Source organism: Drosophila pseudoobscura, chromosome 4 (assembly GCF_009870125.1).
Source record: "Drosophila pseudoobscura strain MV-25-SWS-2005 chromosome 4, UCI_Dpse_MV25, whole genome shotgun sequence".
In the NCBI taxonomy this organism is placed as follows: domain Eukaryota; kingdom Metazoa; phylum Arthropoda; class Insecta; order Diptera; family Drosophilidae; genus Drosophila; species Drosophila pseudoobscura.
The window spans coordinates 26562992-26579505 of NC_046681.1; the positions used below are offsets into that span (position 1 = coordinate 26562992).

General features: G+C 43.1%; 3 protein-coding genes and 1 non-coding gene across 15 annotated transcripts in view; 1 reads left to right on the top strand and 3 right to left on the bottom strand.

Moving 5' to 3' along the window:
• The window catches only part of Wdr62 (WD repeat domain 62), an 80729-nt gene extending 72986 nt beyond the window's left edge, over positions 1 to 7743 (top strand). For 3 of the 12 annotated variants that reach the window (XM_033381008.1, XM_033381006.1, XM_033381009.1), the window contains 11 exons: positions 54 to 199; positions 444 to 488; positions 1783 to 1894; positions 2144 to 4651; positions 4891 to 4986; positions 5067 to 5212; positions 5276 to 5351; positions 5419 to 5493; positions 6006 to 6203; positions 6265 to 6421; positions 6492 to 7743. In XM_033381008.1, coding sequence (XP_033236899.1) covers positions 54 to 199; positions 444 to 488; positions 1783 to 1894; positions 2144 to 4651; positions 4891 to 4986; positions 5067 to 5212; positions 5276 to 5351; positions 5419 to 5493; positions 6006 to 6203; positions 6265 to 6421; positions 6492 to 6669 — 3737 coding nt within the window. In that variant the 3' untranslated portion in view covers positions 6670 to 7743. Of the gene's footprint in view, positions 1 to 53; positions 200 to 443; positions 489 to 1782; positions 1895 to 2143; positions 4652 to 4890; positions 4987 to 5066; positions 5213 to 5275; positions 5352 to 5418; positions 5494 to 6005; positions 6204 to 6264; positions 6422 to 6491 lie in introns of those variants that run through there. The other 9 variants (XM_033381010.1, XM_033381007.1, XM_033381011.1 and 6 more) reach the window with 5 other exon arrangements.
• Positions 1309 to 1379, bottom strand: TRNAG-GCC (transfer RNA glycine (anticodon GCC)). Its single transcript has one exon. It is a non-coding gene; the product is annotated as a tRNA-Gly (tRNA).
• Positions 7744 to 9390: 1647 nt separating the features above from the next.
• LOC4817524 (uncharacterized) lies at positions 9391 to 10011 on the bottom strand. The gene is made up of 2 exons (XM_001356903.4): positions 9493 to 10011; positions 9391 to 9436 (listed from the first exon to the last, which is right to left on the bottom strand). Exon 1 carries the CDS (start codon positions 9914 to 9916, stop codon positions 9590 to 9592), a length of 327 nt encoding a protein of 108 aa, XP_001356939.3. The 5' UTR covers positions 9917 to 10011; the 3' UTR covers positions 9391 to 9436; positions 9493 to 9589.
• Positions 10012 to 10349: 338 nt separating this feature from the next.
• LOC6903140 (protein lifeguard 1) lies at positions 10350 to 11397 on the bottom strand. Its single transcript, XM_002132810.3, has 3 exons — positions 11199 to 11397; positions 10874 to 11122; positions 10350 to 10800 (listed from the first exon to the last, which is right to left on the bottom strand). The coding sequence occupies exons 1-3, from the start codon at positions 11304 to 11306 to the stop codon at positions 10441 to 10443; spliced, it is 717 nt and encodes a 238-aa protein (XP_002132846.2). The 5' UTR covers positions 11307 to 11397; the 3' UTR covers positions 10350 to 10440.
• Positions 11398 to 16514: the final 5117 nt, after the last annotated feature.

Here is a 16514-nt window from a genome sequence, read left to right on the forward strand (position 1 = left end):
TCCCGTGGAGTCCATTTCTCATTTCTCATTTTGAATTCGGTTTCTCTCTGCAGGTCGTCGCAGCATCAGTGCCAAGCACAATACGGAGTCCAGCAAGGGGGGTGTCTCGGCACCGCCCACCATCACCAAGTCATATACTAGCACCAAGAAGGAGGAGCTGCTGCAGGTCATCAACAAGGTCAAACAGCAGCTGGAGAATGTGAGTCCCCTCTCAGGGTGTGCCTTCGGCATCTTTATTTGTATCTGTGTTTTATTATCGTGCTCCATGGGTCTTTTTTATTTCCTATTTAATTTATGTATCTGTTTTTTTCCGTTTACTCTTTTATTTTTTATGTGTTGCCCATCTTTTGTTTTTGGTGTCTGTCTCCTGTCTCCCAAAAATCTACACAAATCCCCCACCCAAAAAACACAACCCTTTATCCGCCGATTCTATGTGTGTTTAGGGTACCCGCAAAAATGGCATCAAAAAGTTAAATGCTATAGCCGAGGTGAGCCCCGAAATGAGTTCGTTGTAGCGACAAAACACTTTGTTCTGCGCTACCTAATGATGCTTCTGCCACACTTTGACACTCTCACAAACGCTTAAAGACTAACCAAATCAACAGCCAACATGGCATTAATGGAGGAAAGAAAGGGAAATTCTCATACTTCTTCAATACTCTTTAAAACATAGCTGGTTCTCTTGAGCTGCTTTATACCATTTGTAAATTGTGCTTTATTTGGGTTCGATATATTGTACCGAGAATAGTATATATTGAGAAATGCTTCGACAAGTTCAAATTTCCTTTGTTTTTTGTGCATTTCAAAGAAATCTGAATTTTTATAATGATGAAGGAGTTATCTGTTAAAAAAAAACATTTAAATTCCTCCCGAAGAGTTTTTGGGTATGAGGAAAGCTATTTAAGGCCTTGCTCCCAAATGGTCTCTATTGCTCTGAGATTAGTTCTTCGGCGCACAGGCAGGCGGCTGCTAAAACGAGACCGAGAATGCAAAAACAAAATACACACAACACACGTTGCTCGACTCGAACCTCGTTGATAAGCTAAGGAAAATATTCCTTAAAATTAAATCATAATTACCATAGATCTACAACTGAAAGCCTTATTAGAATTGACAAAAAAAAAAGACAATTTAAACGAATACTAGCAAGAATAATCTCAATTAATTTGAAGCTTAAATACTTAAATATTAAATATACGGAACTACCTCGCTAACAAAATAATAATTAATAGATGCATCTATTAAATTCTTCAACTAAAGAGTTAATCCCAAACAATGAAAAAGAAGAAACAAACAAAAAATTACTTTTGCATCGGCCGGGAATCGAACCCGGGCCGCCCGCGTGGCAGGCGAGCATTCTACCACTGAACCACCGATGCTTGTTGAAAGTTTCCCAAAAATAACACCAATCTCGAGAGAGAGCCCACAAAAGACCATCTATCCATTCAAATAGTAGCTGCGTCTAAAAATAACCGAACAAGAAATAACAACAACTGAGAAAGTTGCTTAGTCAGATAAGCCGGGTCGCCAGCGTGGCCTTAAACCACCCAAACCACTCACTCACTCCACTCGAAACGGGGGAAAAGAGCTGGCAAAACCAGCCAGAAAACCACTCAAAAAATCAAAATGAGCGCTTCACTAACAACTTAAGGAAAAGTACTAAAAATATGTTTTAAATGTTTTATTGTATATTTTTTAATAATTAATGAACACTAACAAAACCTACCTAGACTTCACATAATTATTTAATACTGTTCCCTTAAAATCATTTCACATAAACAGGTCGGCCATAGACCCCTGAGGGGTAGCCATAGCATATCGGATCTGAGTCTGGCTGGAAATTTGGATGGTTCAAGGACAGCGGGCGGTACTCCAGGACGTTATACGAAGCCAGGTAAGGGATTGGGGAACCCCAAAAGTTGGAAACAGAATTGATTTTTGAAGATCTAAGCCCCGAAAACCTGTTGTTGGAATGTAGATGGCAAATTGTAACCAATTGACTCTCTCCCGTTGTTTGATCTCTCCTTCTCTTTCTCTAACTATATCTATTTAAATATTGCTCTCCCAATGTGGTAAAAATTGTTGAAATATTAAACCAAATTCCTGCCTTAAAAACTATATAAACGTTGACTAACCCAATTAGTTGCTTCCCATGAAACTTCGCAGTATATTAGCTCCTCCGATTCACCAACAAATGCCACACCACCACCCAGAAATATTCAACAACAACCACAACCTCAAAGGTCTCAACAACAGTCTTTCCAACACCAATCGCATGCTGGATCCTCTCAGCAATTCTTCAACTGTGCGGCACCCAAATCCAAGTTGCAGCAGAATTTCCAGACCATGCGACAAGTGCAACAGCACTATCCGCCGTATCCCCACCATGTGGGAGTGCATCAGATTCATCCGCCCCCGGGAGTGCCCTTCGGTGGCGGCGGATCCGCCCATTCGATGCGAATGCAGACGCAGACAGCGCCTGCACGGCAGGGTGTAAAGCGGAATCCGGCAGGAAACAATAGACGCACGCCCAGCATCCTGAAGCACTACAAATCGTGTCCCGTGTCGCCTGTCCACGAGGAGGTGGAGTGGTCAGCAGAATCAGAGCGCGGTGGAATGATGACAGCAGAGCCCAAGCGACATTCGGTGTACGCAGATGATGCTCGGACAATACTGGACATGATCCATGCGGATACCGAGAAGATGATCGATGAGATCACTCGAAAATACGGGGATCTGGATGAGATGCCAATGGGCGGAGGCGGGGGCCTGCCCGCCTCCTACTCGATGCCGGCCAACCTGCGGGGGCTCGGCTCCACGGGGGAGTCCACACCCACCCGCACCCAGTGTACCTATGTGTATCGGGAGATCTACCAGTGCGAGCGGAAGGTCTCCCTCTCGGACATCCTGCAGCCGGAGCAGTTTGCGGCCCGCGAGCAGCGCCTGGAGGAGGCCCGCTTCCTGGAGACGCAGCGCCACTCCAGTGCCAGCTTTTTCCTCAGCAGCTCTGGCCAGATGCCGCACGAGCACAGCCAGGAGTCACTGCTGTCCGATGGCGGCAGCTACTGCAACAGCCTGGAGAGTGTCCTCTCGGACGAGAGCGACTGCAAGAGTGCCCCGCTGGAGCAGGCACTGCTCGAGCAGCGACCCCTGCAGGCAGCGGCTATGCAGCGCCATGCGGGCATCCGGAATTTCATCATCCACGGACCCGTGTCCAAGTCGTACGGGAACAGTCCCAATGCCTATGGCAGCTTTGATTACTACATGAGGCAGGCGGCAACGGCCAGAACCACAACGACATCGGCTACCTACGACAGCTTCGATGTGACGGGCTACAATCTGGAGCCCCTGAAGCCGCTGCCCAACTCCAAGACGTATCCCCGGATAGCCCAGGGTCCAGGGACCATGGATAACATACCCACAATGCGCTCCAAGAACAAGCAGTACAACTCCGGTGTGAACAAATCCCTGAGCACAGACTTTGCCCAGCAGCGGCAGCAGCGCAACTCGAATCCCATGCAGACCAGGGAGCCTCTGTTCGTACGGAAACCCTTGAAGCCCAAGCCACCGGTGCCTGCTAAGCCACAGAATCTGATGAGCACTTTGACCTGCTTGGAGAAGCAGCAGCAGGCACAGAAGAAGAAATCACAGTCCAGGACGGCCAGTGTGGTGCAGCAGTTCGAGCATAATTTGCAGAAGTTTGAGCGGGAGAAGCAGCGAGAGCATCAGCAAAGGCGACCGGCCATGAGGAGTTCGGTGAGCAGTGGAGCCCTGGCCGGGACACAGAGCTGTCTGAAGAAGGTCTCACGCTTCGATACGAGCGAGAGCAGCCGGCGCGCCACTAGCATGAAGCAGCGGATGGGCAGGCCCAAGATCAGTGTGCGCTTCAACACGGTCTCACAGATCAAGTACACGCCCAGTGCCAAGCGGAACGCAAAGAACAACCATGAAGATGAGGATGTGCCCGAATTGGAGGTGGGAAGCCTGCCCAGTGATTATGGAGAACGTAGCTTTGAGATGTACTTTGCGGAGAATGGGAACGCACCCGAGAATCTCGAGCATATGCAGAGCCTCAAGCTCTATACGAAGCCACAACTGCAGGCCGTTGTAGATGAGATCCAGCAGGAGCGTGAAAAGTATCGAAAGAACATGGACAATGCGGAGAGAAGCGGCGAGAGTGGCGGCGGCAACTCCACCAGCCATCAGTGCCAGAATATAGCCAAAAAGATTGACATTATCGAGAAGCTCATAGCCATGGAGGAGCGCAAAATGGAGCAGATACGCCTGGCCACCGAGTCGCGGTTGCGTCCCTTCAACTGCAATTCCAAGGAGAAGGGCTACGTGAAGAGCCTCACCATGAATTTCGATATGCTGGCCCGGGGGGAGCCACCCGATGAGGATCTGGTCGAGGATCAGGCCTCGAGAGATGCCGATTTGTGTGCCTATGCGAGGAATATGCGCAGGAACTGCAGCCTGCCGGATGTCCTGGAGAGTGCGGATTTTGCCTACCATTTGGGTGGCAATGAAGTGGAACTGGCCAAAGAGGTCATTGCAGATGATGAACCAGGCAACAACCCCATGGATATCAATGATGAGGATGATGCGGATGATGATGATCATGCCTCGGATGGTGTTTTTATGACGGAGCAAGGTTTGAGCCCCATTCCGTCTTGGTTGTTGTGTACCATAGAATCTCCTCTTGAGTTTCCACCCCACCCACCACTTTCATATTGTGCGCCCACCCCTCTTTTTGCACCCGTTTATACTTAGTTTTTGTGTTCGTTTTTGACCCACCAACCCATTCGCCATTCGATGACTGAGCACTGGCAGATAACACCCCAAGCATGTGTGATCCAACCACTAATCGCTTGTCTACAACCCATTTTGCAGGTAATCCCAAAACGCTCAATCCCATGCCCATCGAGGAGTCATCCATACGCCGTGCCTGCTCGCTGAGTGACCTGCACATGGGCAACTTTGGCAAGCGTAAGAAGCCTCGAAATAATAGCAAAAGTACCCCAACACGATCTAATCTGTGATATTTTCCCCATCTTTCCATATAACAGCAAGCAAATCGAATGGAACACCACAAAAGCCTCAAGTCCAGCATCGCAATGGCAATGTAAACAGATCGGCCAGCAAACGCAACAGTCTGCAGGGAAAGACTGGACTGGGTGCCTCTAGCAACTCCATGAATGTCCTCAACCAGGGTGTAAGTAACGAGAATAACGCATTAAAATATCATAACAATTATGGTTTTCCTTTAACTTTACAGAGCGACTCGGAGCCCGAAGACAGCAATCGGTTGCGCAGTACCAGCAATGGCCAGGGACGCAGCAATGGACCCATTGGTAAGTCGTGAGATACACCCAAAAGATATGCAAAGAAATCTAATATATATATTCTTTCGTTTTTCAGCTGCCAGTCGACAGTATAGCAACAAGATCAACAATGTCAACAACAATCGTCGCAAGACGCCAAACTTTAGCAGTGGTTAGTACAGTTGTGTACAAAAGCAATAAATGTATCAAAATTTAAGTAGAGGAAGGAGAGGAAGATTTAAGTAGGAAACGAAAACAGTATGAATACTATAAAATATTCAATGTTTTGTAACTACTTTTGTGACTACTGGTACCTTAATGAACTACGGTAGAACTATCCAGTAGTACCACAAGTGTGTTGGAAAGAAAACCTATACTTTCTTGCTTAAATCTATAATTTGTAAAGAAATTAGTGGCTTGTTCAAACGGTACAATGTTTGAAATTCGCGGCATTTTAATTTTAGAACTTACATTAAAAGTAGAGATATGATCAAAATGATAAATTCATCAACAGGGTTATGTACGTTAGAGGTAAATGTAAAGAGTACTCGGTTTGAGCAAGCATTATGAAGGGCAAATGAAATGTTCTTAATTATTTTTCCTTACTTGTTTAAGGAATACAGAAAATTTTAATTTATTTACAAGCAAATACAATACACTAAACATACACAATAATCCTTTCAGCCACACCCATGCAGGATGATTCCAGCTCCGAGGAGACGCCCAATAGCACCGTCAACAACAAGCCCATAGTGCCGCCACGACCGCGTAACTTGGCCTTTGATCACAAGAGCAAACTAATCAACAACAGCAGTCCCGTCGCCAATGCCAACAAGCAAAGAAGTGGAGTGGCGACTGCAGAAGATTATGAAGGAGCAGATCGTAAGTAAATTTTCATTTAAATATGAGATATGATATAACAAAGATATTCTTTCTCTTTTAGCTGAGGCCCAGGTCCACAATGTGATCAATAAACTTTATACGACAACGCAGGCAGCCATGCAGCTGCATGCCAACTTGAAGAACACTCTGCTGCTGAAGGAACTGGAGAATGCATTGATCATGTCCAGGAATATGCTCAGCAGCATTCCCACAAATAGGTACAGTTATCAATAAAAATGAATCATATATAAGTAGATAATATATGTTATGGTTTTCTCTTCCTTTTAGACAAACGGAAAAGACAAATAATGGGGGAGGAGTAGGATTGGGAGTTGGTGGGGGAACCAATTATGAGCAGCTGACAGCTGAGAATGGAGACTATCTGATGATGGTCAATAACTGTGCCGATCTATTGAGCAATTTACGCACGAAGCACAAACCCGATGACTGTGAGAATAACTCCTAGTGTGTAGAGCTTAGGCTAGACTAATCGAAGGCAGTGCCCAAAAAAAACTGCGCAGGAGATACAACTAACTAAAAGGATATTTATTTAACTAAACACTCTGGCAGAAGGCAAACAACCAACCAACACACACAACAGACACAAACCAACCAAGCAACTAATTTGTAATTAATAAAAATTAATAACAATTAATTAATGTAATCTTTTGCTTAGTTATTAGATCCGTTGATAAGAATTCTGTTTCATTTTGTGCCCGAGTGCATTTCAATTTTAAACACTAATTTATATGGCAATAAAAGTCCGTTTAGCTTTGAATTCAATTCTATAAATGTTAAGTTTAATAAGCAGTGTTTTTCGTATGTGTTAAGTGTTATTTGAGTTTAAGGCGAGAATGATATGGACCGGCGAATGATGATGATCGTGATGATATATCGAATGTACTAATTGTTGTAAAGTGCGCTTACATTATGCCTTCTTTGTATATGATTTTCTACTTGTATTTGTATTCCAATCTTTGTTCTGTTGTTACCTTTCGATATTGTGTTTTTTGTGGGGCTTAGTCAAAATGTACAAGACAAGAACACTATTATGCAAGTACTCGTATGAGATGACGGAAGAGAATTTTGTGTCAAATTTTAATATTCCAAAATTTCAATTATCCTTATCCATATATATATATACTATATATTGTATTGCCTACTCCAACATTATACTTATGCCACACGATTATCAGAGTAATGCTTATGTGAATGAACTATCTACTCCGATCCGAGTCGATGCTTTATTCGGATTGAAAACATTTAAGCAAGATTTCCATTGAACGATTTCCCAGCACTTTGTTCTGTAATTATGCTGTAATAGTTAATTATTCGATTGTATTTACAACAATTATAACCCTACCTATAAATATATGCATATATATACGATACGAACTTGTATTAGTCCTAAAAGTTACATTACAATAATTTACAACTAAATGAAATGTATTAAATTTAACTTAAATTAGAACAAAACGACACTTACGATTAATTATGCTATCTGCTAAACTCAAAAACAAAAACTAAAAACAAACAAAACAAAAAAAAAATATCAACACCAACTAATTCAAAACGAAAATAATACATAATGCATAATTTTTGAAAACATTAAAAATTGCTTTTCTTCTTCTCCAACTCTCCCCTACTTCTCTCTTTTCCTTTCTCTTCTTAACCACTAAACCTTTTGGCCCATTTCGACTTTGTGCTAAATTTTCTTTTCGATTTAGCAACCAAGTCGATTGGGCTTGAAAGGAGCCTTAACCCTGGAGAGACCTGGCCATATGCAGCCGGCATATGGCTACTGGATCGACACGTAGCGTGTGTATATATCTTAGCATAGGATGGGTAGCGGCCAACACCAAAAATAATATCGAAGTACACATTTGAATAATACAACTAACTGTCAAGAATCGTGTATTGTTTTACGTTTAAGATCATTGAAATCCGAATAATAATAAAACATAATTCAACGTTTACCGGAAGAAAAACCAAAAAAAAGAATAACTTTTTATTAGAAAAAAATTGAATATATACATAACATGTATGCCTATTTATTCAATCATATTGATTTGTGATAGATATCGAGATATAGCTGTAGAGTAAATTGTATCGATTTTTCTACAAGAAACGGAAAAGAAACTAGACATTCAAGATCCAGGCCTTAATGGGGAAACGTCTTCAGTTTAATACCATTTACTTTTTTCAGAAATTTTTTATTCTGGCCGTTACCCACTAATATATGTGTACAGACGTGCCAGAACATCCCAATCAAAAGGCAAACCTTTCTTCAAAAGCATGGTCCCCATATGTGAACTCCTTTAGAAGACCCAATTATATTTGAATTAAAATTGCCTTCACAAAACGTCTGGGTCCTGGGCAATCAGGATCCATTAAAGCTATCAAAGAGATGACCGGCCCAGCAGGTGATGAAATCGACACGCTCCACATGTATGTGTTTGAGACTCAATCGACTGCCGGCCTGTGCCCGCTCTAAACTTTTCACGGATGGATTAGGCCACCCGTCCCCACCCCATAGAATGGGTGGGTATTGTGTGTACACCCACCGGGAGAATGGATGGGTGAATGGGTGAATGGGTGGGTGGGTGAGGGTCACAATGTGAGCAAGCCAAAGTGCCCTGCGTGGTTGTTCAGTTCAGCGTTGAACCCGGAGACCAGGCGTCCGCCATTTGCCATTGATACTTTTGCCAGCCGTTGGGCTTCAATTAACTTGTGTCAATATTGAGCCAGCCTAACAACTTGGCCAATATGTGGGGGTGGGTAGGGCAAGAGACAAGAGCGGACAAGGAATATGGGAAAACTGTACTGCATGCTCTACTTGCTAACTCAATCAGACTGGTTGGCCATGTTCAATGTTGGGTCGATGACTGTCAACTCCCAACCTCCCCATCGACCTCTGCTTTCCTCGTTCTCTCTATCCCTCTCACAATCTACCCATCAGTTTTGGTCTCTTTCTGGCATTTATGTTTATGAATAATTTATGGCAGCGCCCAATCATGAGGCGAGGGAAAAAGTTGTACACGAAATGTTTTCGATAAATGCCAGACAGACACGCCCTTGCCAACGAATGCCCGGCCCTTCCACTCCCTCTATTTATAGCGAAAGCCCTCTTGAACGGACACCCACGGTTCTTGTTTTGTACTCCGCTTAATAGAGATGGCCGTGGGAGTAAATTATTGATAGAAACTATGGCATTCCTTGGAAAATTTAATAATCTAAGGAAATTAGAATTGCAGTTAATAAGTTGGTAACGTAACTACAAAACTTTTACCGATTTAATAAAATGTTAAAACATTCATCCAACTGACAAACGGAATGCATATATAAAATAAATGTACGCCAACATAAAAGCAGGAACGCAGGGCCACTCAAAAGACCACTTCGCAATCCGTCAGGGTGTAGAAAAATGACGACACACAAGCACTGCTGCCATGGGATTGATTATGGTTATACCTTCTGGTCAGATACGCTGTGAGGATGGGTATCACTCCCAGCACAGCTCCAAGGGCGATGAGAACGTTCCGTTTATTGAACATTTTGTGCACCACCGGCGAAATCAAAGCCAATCGAATCTTGTGGCCGCAGTGACAGCATGGAATCTTGTTGACTATATCAAGTATATCCGTCACTCGCTTCATCTCGTTCTTTGTGTAGATCAGAGACAGATCATCCTTTAACTTTTGCACCTCGGTCATGATTGAAGCTTTTTTTAGTTTTTGTTATTTTCTTTTTGTAAATACAGATCTTTAATGTTTCGGAAATGTATTGACAATGTAGCAATGATTTAGGGAATTTGAGGGAAAACTCAGTACAGTCAAAATATTTTGATCGATCAAAAGACCGGCAAACATTATCAGAAGTAAAATATTACAGAAACTATATTACTGATCAAATCTGTCCTTGCGGAAAGAGTTTTGGTATGTGGATCCTAAAGAATGCTATGCTTTCATAAAAAAATCTTCAACGTCCTGGTATTCGTGTCTATTTATTCTTGTGTTTATACACGAGTGGAAACAGCTAAAATATTTTACAATTTGCCGGGCCTTGCCAGGGCTCACAACGTTACCGCTGCTTCTTTTTATTTATCTGCGTATCCTTCAAGTTTTCGCGGTGATAAACGCTATTGAGTTTATAGACGATAGATAGTGTAATCCTTAATTTACATACATTTACAAATTTGCACTTAAAATTCAAATCAGCACAATAAATACTCGTAATTCTACTCATCAAGTAAGCCAAGTAACAGGAGTATGTAGTAGAACAATTGAATAATGTCAATGTAGATAGAGAGGGCAGCTAGTATGTAGTCCTCCTCATCGTACTGGTTCTTATGTTTACCGCCAATCATCATCTGTATGTCCACCACCAGATACAGGGAGAACACCAATATTCCAAGGCTGCAGAATAAAATGAGCAGCCAGAACGATCGGTAGAAGAACATAACAATAGCCATTACAAACAAGACAAGACAAAAAATCAGCAGATATGGACCACAGCCGGTGAAGTCGCAGGGAGCGAACCGAGCGAACAGGGCCAGAGCCACCACCAGGAGGGCCGTATAGCCAATGGCCATTAACACCTAATCATTTAGGAAATGGAACATATGTAGGGGAAATTTAGTGAATCACGCCCAGAGCGGATGGATGGCTCACCTGAGAGGGCAAATATCTCATTGATATAAAGGATATTAAAATGGACTCCCCAGCGACAAATATCATGAGCAGGATATAATTAATCGGCTTCTTGCGGAAAAGGAAGGGGCAATAGCAACACATAATCAGAATTACTAATGTGGCGGCGATGGCCACAATGACAATCCAAGAATTTCTGTACAGCCAACTTTTGGCGTCTTCATTAGTCACAAATATTGCCAAAATTGCTGTCGTCGCAAGTAGCATACACTGTGGTGCAGACAGACGAGGATATCAAATGATGTCTCTTTTCATGCCGGATTGCCCGATGGCATCTTTAACTTACTGCCGTTATCAAACAGACTTTCATAATGAAACTGCGCCTAGTCGATTTATCCTCGAACACATTTTCGTATGTCAAGTCATGGGTGCTGTCTTGTGCGCAGCAAGGCATCTTTGCTGTTGGATGTCGCCCTCTCTCTTTTTGTTTTTACTTTATTATTAATTTTGAATTTGTTATTCTATTTGTGTTTTTGTGACGGCAAAAAAAAAGTTAACTTAATTTCGATCAGTACAGCCAGCGAATACTAGAATGGAGAATGCTCTCAGAGAACAGGTTGCATCTTCGATTAAGTACACTTTCTATACTTTTGGGCAATCTAATTATTAATAGGGTCTTAAACTTTTTGCAGGCCCTTCCTTTTGCTGGTACCAGCAATATGAACAATCTGTCGAAACAATCTTTAGGTCGTAACATCTTTAGTATTAAATCATTCGGACAAAATTGATAAAGATTGGGCAAATATATTACTAGTATACAGCTGACATATCAAAAATCAATCGTCAGACTGTCCAAGAGCTGTAGTTCAATATGTTTCTTCATATTTCAGACAATTATGATCAAAATCGTATGGCCTAATCATAATTCTTCTCAAGGAATCATGAATCTACAAGAGTATCTGAAGCTTGCGACGCTTGTTTGCTATAATCAAAGAATTTCTCTCAGTGCTTCAAAACTGTAAGATAGCAACTGGCTAGAACATCTCTAGCCACAGCCACAACTTGAAAGCACATGAAACTAATTAATAGAAAGTCGGTGCTACGGATTTTGCCACGTAATGAGGGACGCCTCAATGCCCGGCAATATGCTTTATGCCGCTGGGGAGGTGTTTGAGGGGGAGGGAAGGCAGAGCCTTTGGGCTAGATAAAGGGCATGCAAACCACTCGGATATTCAGCATATTCATAACTTGTCAGGCAGCACAAACTGGCAGCGGGGCGGGCGCTCTTTTTTTGTCCTCAGGTGTGAATAAGCGTGTAAGAAGTTGACATAAAGCCGCCAACGGGCGACTGACGACTGTCGGCCCAGGACGTATATAAGCGACAGGCGACAAGCGAGAAGCGAGAAGCGACAATGGCAACAACAGGAAGGAGGAGAGCGCTCTGAAGCTGCATTGGAAGCCGCTGAACCGCACTAATTGAGCCGCGTTACGTCGAGTTGAATGCATTTCAATGTGTTGCCAAGCATCATGCAGATCCCATCATATATTGTCATCATTTTGTATCTTCTCACCTCGGTCCATAATGGGCCCGAGCCCTGGGAAATCGAGCAACTGCTCTGCACATAACCAAACTGACCCGAGACCTGAGACCCCCATCAGCTGCACTTGCTACATTCTGATTTGGATTGTTATTATATTTGACAATATGTTCAACAATATAGGATGGAATAAGAGTGGTCAGAGTTGTAGAGCAAAACGACAGATATTGATATTATATTGGGTTGTATGGCACGTTTCCTTCTTTGATAAGATTCCACTATACTTAATATACTTAGCTCACACAAAAATCACTTGAAAGTATGAGAAGTTTAGTTAGGATATTTCTTTCAACAGAAAAGTAAAGTGCATACCTTTCATTATGGAGCGGAAATCGTTTTTATCTAGTCATATCTAGTCCAAATATAAAGTATTCTAAAGTAAAAGATCGTCAGAAAAACGACCCATAAAAGTCTCCCCCCACAAACCCTTTCAGATATCCTTTAAGAACATTCTAAATCTCTACTAGACTATCCAAAGAAATCAGAAGAAAGATTAATGTAAAAGCACTCTTTTCCAAAGAACTTATCTTCACTTTTTGGTGTACACAAATTTCTTGCAGTGTAATCTACACATCCTACCCATCCTTCACACACAAAAGAAACAGAAACCAAACTATAAGTACTCATACTCATATATAGAATGCCATAATGCTCGCATCTTCAGCCCCTGTGGTTTCCTTTTTTTAATGGTAGCCAGCCATTGACATGAGAGACATGGGACATGGGATATGGGACTCATTCGAAGCGTAGGAGGATAAAGTCGTGTCATAGTTCAGAGAGCGCGAGCGCGGGGTCGACACCTCGACAATTAACGACACAATTACCGAACAGCGAAGGTTCTTCTCGTCGTCGTCGTCGTCGTCGTCGTCGTCGGCTGTCAACAGCTCGGGCCACGGCTCGGCGTGGGTTAAGTGTTTTTGCCAGCACATTGTCAGGAGGCAGGAACCAGAAGCAGAGAGTGATACACTTACATGGCCATTAAGATGGTGATGCCTCGTAATTGAAAGGAAAATGCAGCTTTAGCTTTTTAAGAAATTATAATCACAGCAGATGCGCTCACAAGGAGATGAACAGAGGCAGAGTACAGTGCAGTGCAGAGCCGAGAGCCGAGAGCCGAGATACAAGATACAAAGCTGATAGGTCACAGCATTAAGCCAGACAATGCCCTGGCATCATCGTCCTGTCCGTTCGCGGGAAGATCCCCTCACTTAAGGGCGTAATCATAACCGGAAGAGATTACGCTGCAATTCACGCTCGACTGCTGTGTCGATGCTTAGCGGGGAGTGAGACCCTCCAGCCATCCAGTCATCCAGCCATCCAACCATCCATCCTTCTCTGCATCCATCTAGACCCATTGTTCCCCGCTTTTGTAGGTGATAAGCGCAGTCGTTGTCTGCGAAATTTCATTTCTCCCCTCGCATTTCTGCTGCTGCTGTGGTTGCTGCTAAACAATGGAATTGGATTATAATTTTTTTAGCTGTGCTGTGGGCGAGGTGCTCGAGTGCTCCGCTCAGACACATCTTCTTTTGCTCTATTTTGATTTTATTTTTTCCTGATTCCTCGATTCCTTGTTGCGTGCTTGAGTTGTTGAGGGCGTGGCTGCACCCTTGGAGCGATACAAATTATTGATATGCAAAAAAATACATCAGTTCGAAATAGTTATGGTCTGATTTTTGATGGCGCCTGGGGAAATTGTTTATGGCGGGTAAACAGATTTATGATATCTAAAAAAAAGTCATAAATATGGTGGAACTAATCATACTTTTGGGGTAATTGGAGTTGTTGAGGGTGGAACCCAGGAAGAAAATTTATTTGGGGATGAGTAATTGAAGGACTTGAGGTAGTGGTAGCCTCAATTTGTTGCATTTGGAATCTATACTTACTAAGAACTTTCTTAATAAAATATATATCCCCCGAGCAGGGTTTTAAGGAATCCGGATAAGAGTGAATTTAAGAAATTACATCGTAAAATTGCCAATTGCTGGCATATTATTCTAGCCGAGTTCCAGCTCAGGTTAAAAATAAGTAGCATTATATGATAGAGAAGATAGGATTATTGAGGAACTTAACTAATTCTTATTCCTCGAAAGAAAGGGAATAATTTAATTAAAAGTAATCCAAGCCCTTGAGCCTCCTTTCACTCCTTCTCTAATGAGCTGTAACCTACCGAAACCTCTACATAACTACCCGCCTCCCTTCAAACCACTGATTAGCTTTGGCAACAAAACAAACTTCCATTTTGACGGCTATCAATTGATATTAATTAGCTTAATTAATGTCATTTGGCTGAGTTGCCAAAAGCGGATGGAATCGACTCAATGAAGTGCCAAGGCGTCATGCATAACCGAGCTGAAAAGTGGGAAAAAGTGGAGTAGTATTATCCGGAATAGATCTGCATGATGCGGATGCGGCTGCGGATGGGGCAACCACAAGCCAGCCAGCCAACCGCGTCGTTCAATTAGCCAAATAAGTCAGTTTTGTGTCAATGCGATTGTTGGTGGGAGAGGGGGCCTTATGGAGATGGTAGATGATGGATACTCGAATGGTCGCTTAGGCGTGCATAAGGCAAACATCAAAAGGAAATCAGGAACCCAGGACGAGAGAGAACGGACAGCATGACAAAAAGTGAAGGACCATTCACATTCATTCCACAATTGGGGGTTGTCCTTCGACTTCCTCTCACACTTGCACGATGACGATGATGCTGGGCATTATGATAGGAATCATCATCGAGCGCATCGCAGCTCCGAGCTTCGAGCTCTCGCTCTCTGAGGTTCAAAAGAACGCCGCGAGGCGGTGTCAAAAGTCATCTAAAAATTGGGCACAAGCTTCCTTTTGTGTGTGCGTACAGACTGTCAACTGAATGGCCCTGAAGGAGGAGGAGGAGGAAGTGGAGGGCAAAACCTGTCAGTGGGCGGTGTGCTTGAGCATATGCTGAGGGTCCACTGTAAGTCACAATGACGATGGAACCCAAAAAGGATCTTTGGATATTTGCATAAAAAAGAACGCATTGCATCGCTTGATTTCGCTTTTCGTTCCCATTTCCTCCCATTCGATTCGATTCCATTTCCATTTGAATTATTCATATACCCTGACACCCCACCACTCTATAGAAAGAGCGAGCAGGGGTGAGGGTGAGCATCGAGAAATGTCAACTCAAGTGGTCGTCACATGCGACATATCCGACAGGGGTATTACGGATTAGTGCAAGTCTGCTGGATGTCAAGAAATCAAAGTCAGTGGGAGGACAATCATATTTTTCAATGAACATAAATATTTCTAAATAAATATTCCCAGTTTTAAGTGCCATATAATTAATAATTTCCTCCAATCTCCCGCAATCCTTCCGTAGCGCGTGTCTTACGTCTTCCTATGATATAGGGGCACTCTATGAAACTATGTGTAAGCTCCAGAAAGTAGTTTTCTTTATTAAGAAAATACACAGCTCTTTTCGAGACGAGACTTCTTTGCGAAAAATCTATTAAAATACATGAAAAGCTTTAATAAATATAATTCTTGAAATAAAAGTATTCCCTATTCGTTGATGCCCAACACATATGAATATTTCCCCATCTCGATTTGATTAATTGCTCTCTGCCCAAACATATTCTGACTGTCATTTGTGACACATCCTCACAAGCAAGGGGCCGGCAGTCCTAGCAGACACGGCGAGAGAGGGCACGCAGCCTGTGTTGCATTTTTATGAGCAGCCTCAAGAGCTCCGACTTCCATCTTTCAGTTTCAGTTTCAGTCCCAGACAGAGACCAAGTCGGATTCTGTGCCGCCTTTTTCTTAGCAGCAGATCAAAGCGTTATGCAAATGACTTTGGCGTGTGCCAGGTCCTGCCTCTGGTGTCCTTAGTCCTTGCCACCTGCGGAGTTCCCCGAGTGGAACTGGGCTCCGTTGAGTGTCGAGTGGGGGCAGGCACAACCAGGCAGCTCGCCACTAATTAAGTTGCAAATGTCATGCGGCAGCCGGGACGACAGTTTAGAGCCCATTAAACGCGACTCTACTCTCTCGCGTAATGCAGCAATAATTGTTTTCATTAGGCGCTGGCAGCGCAT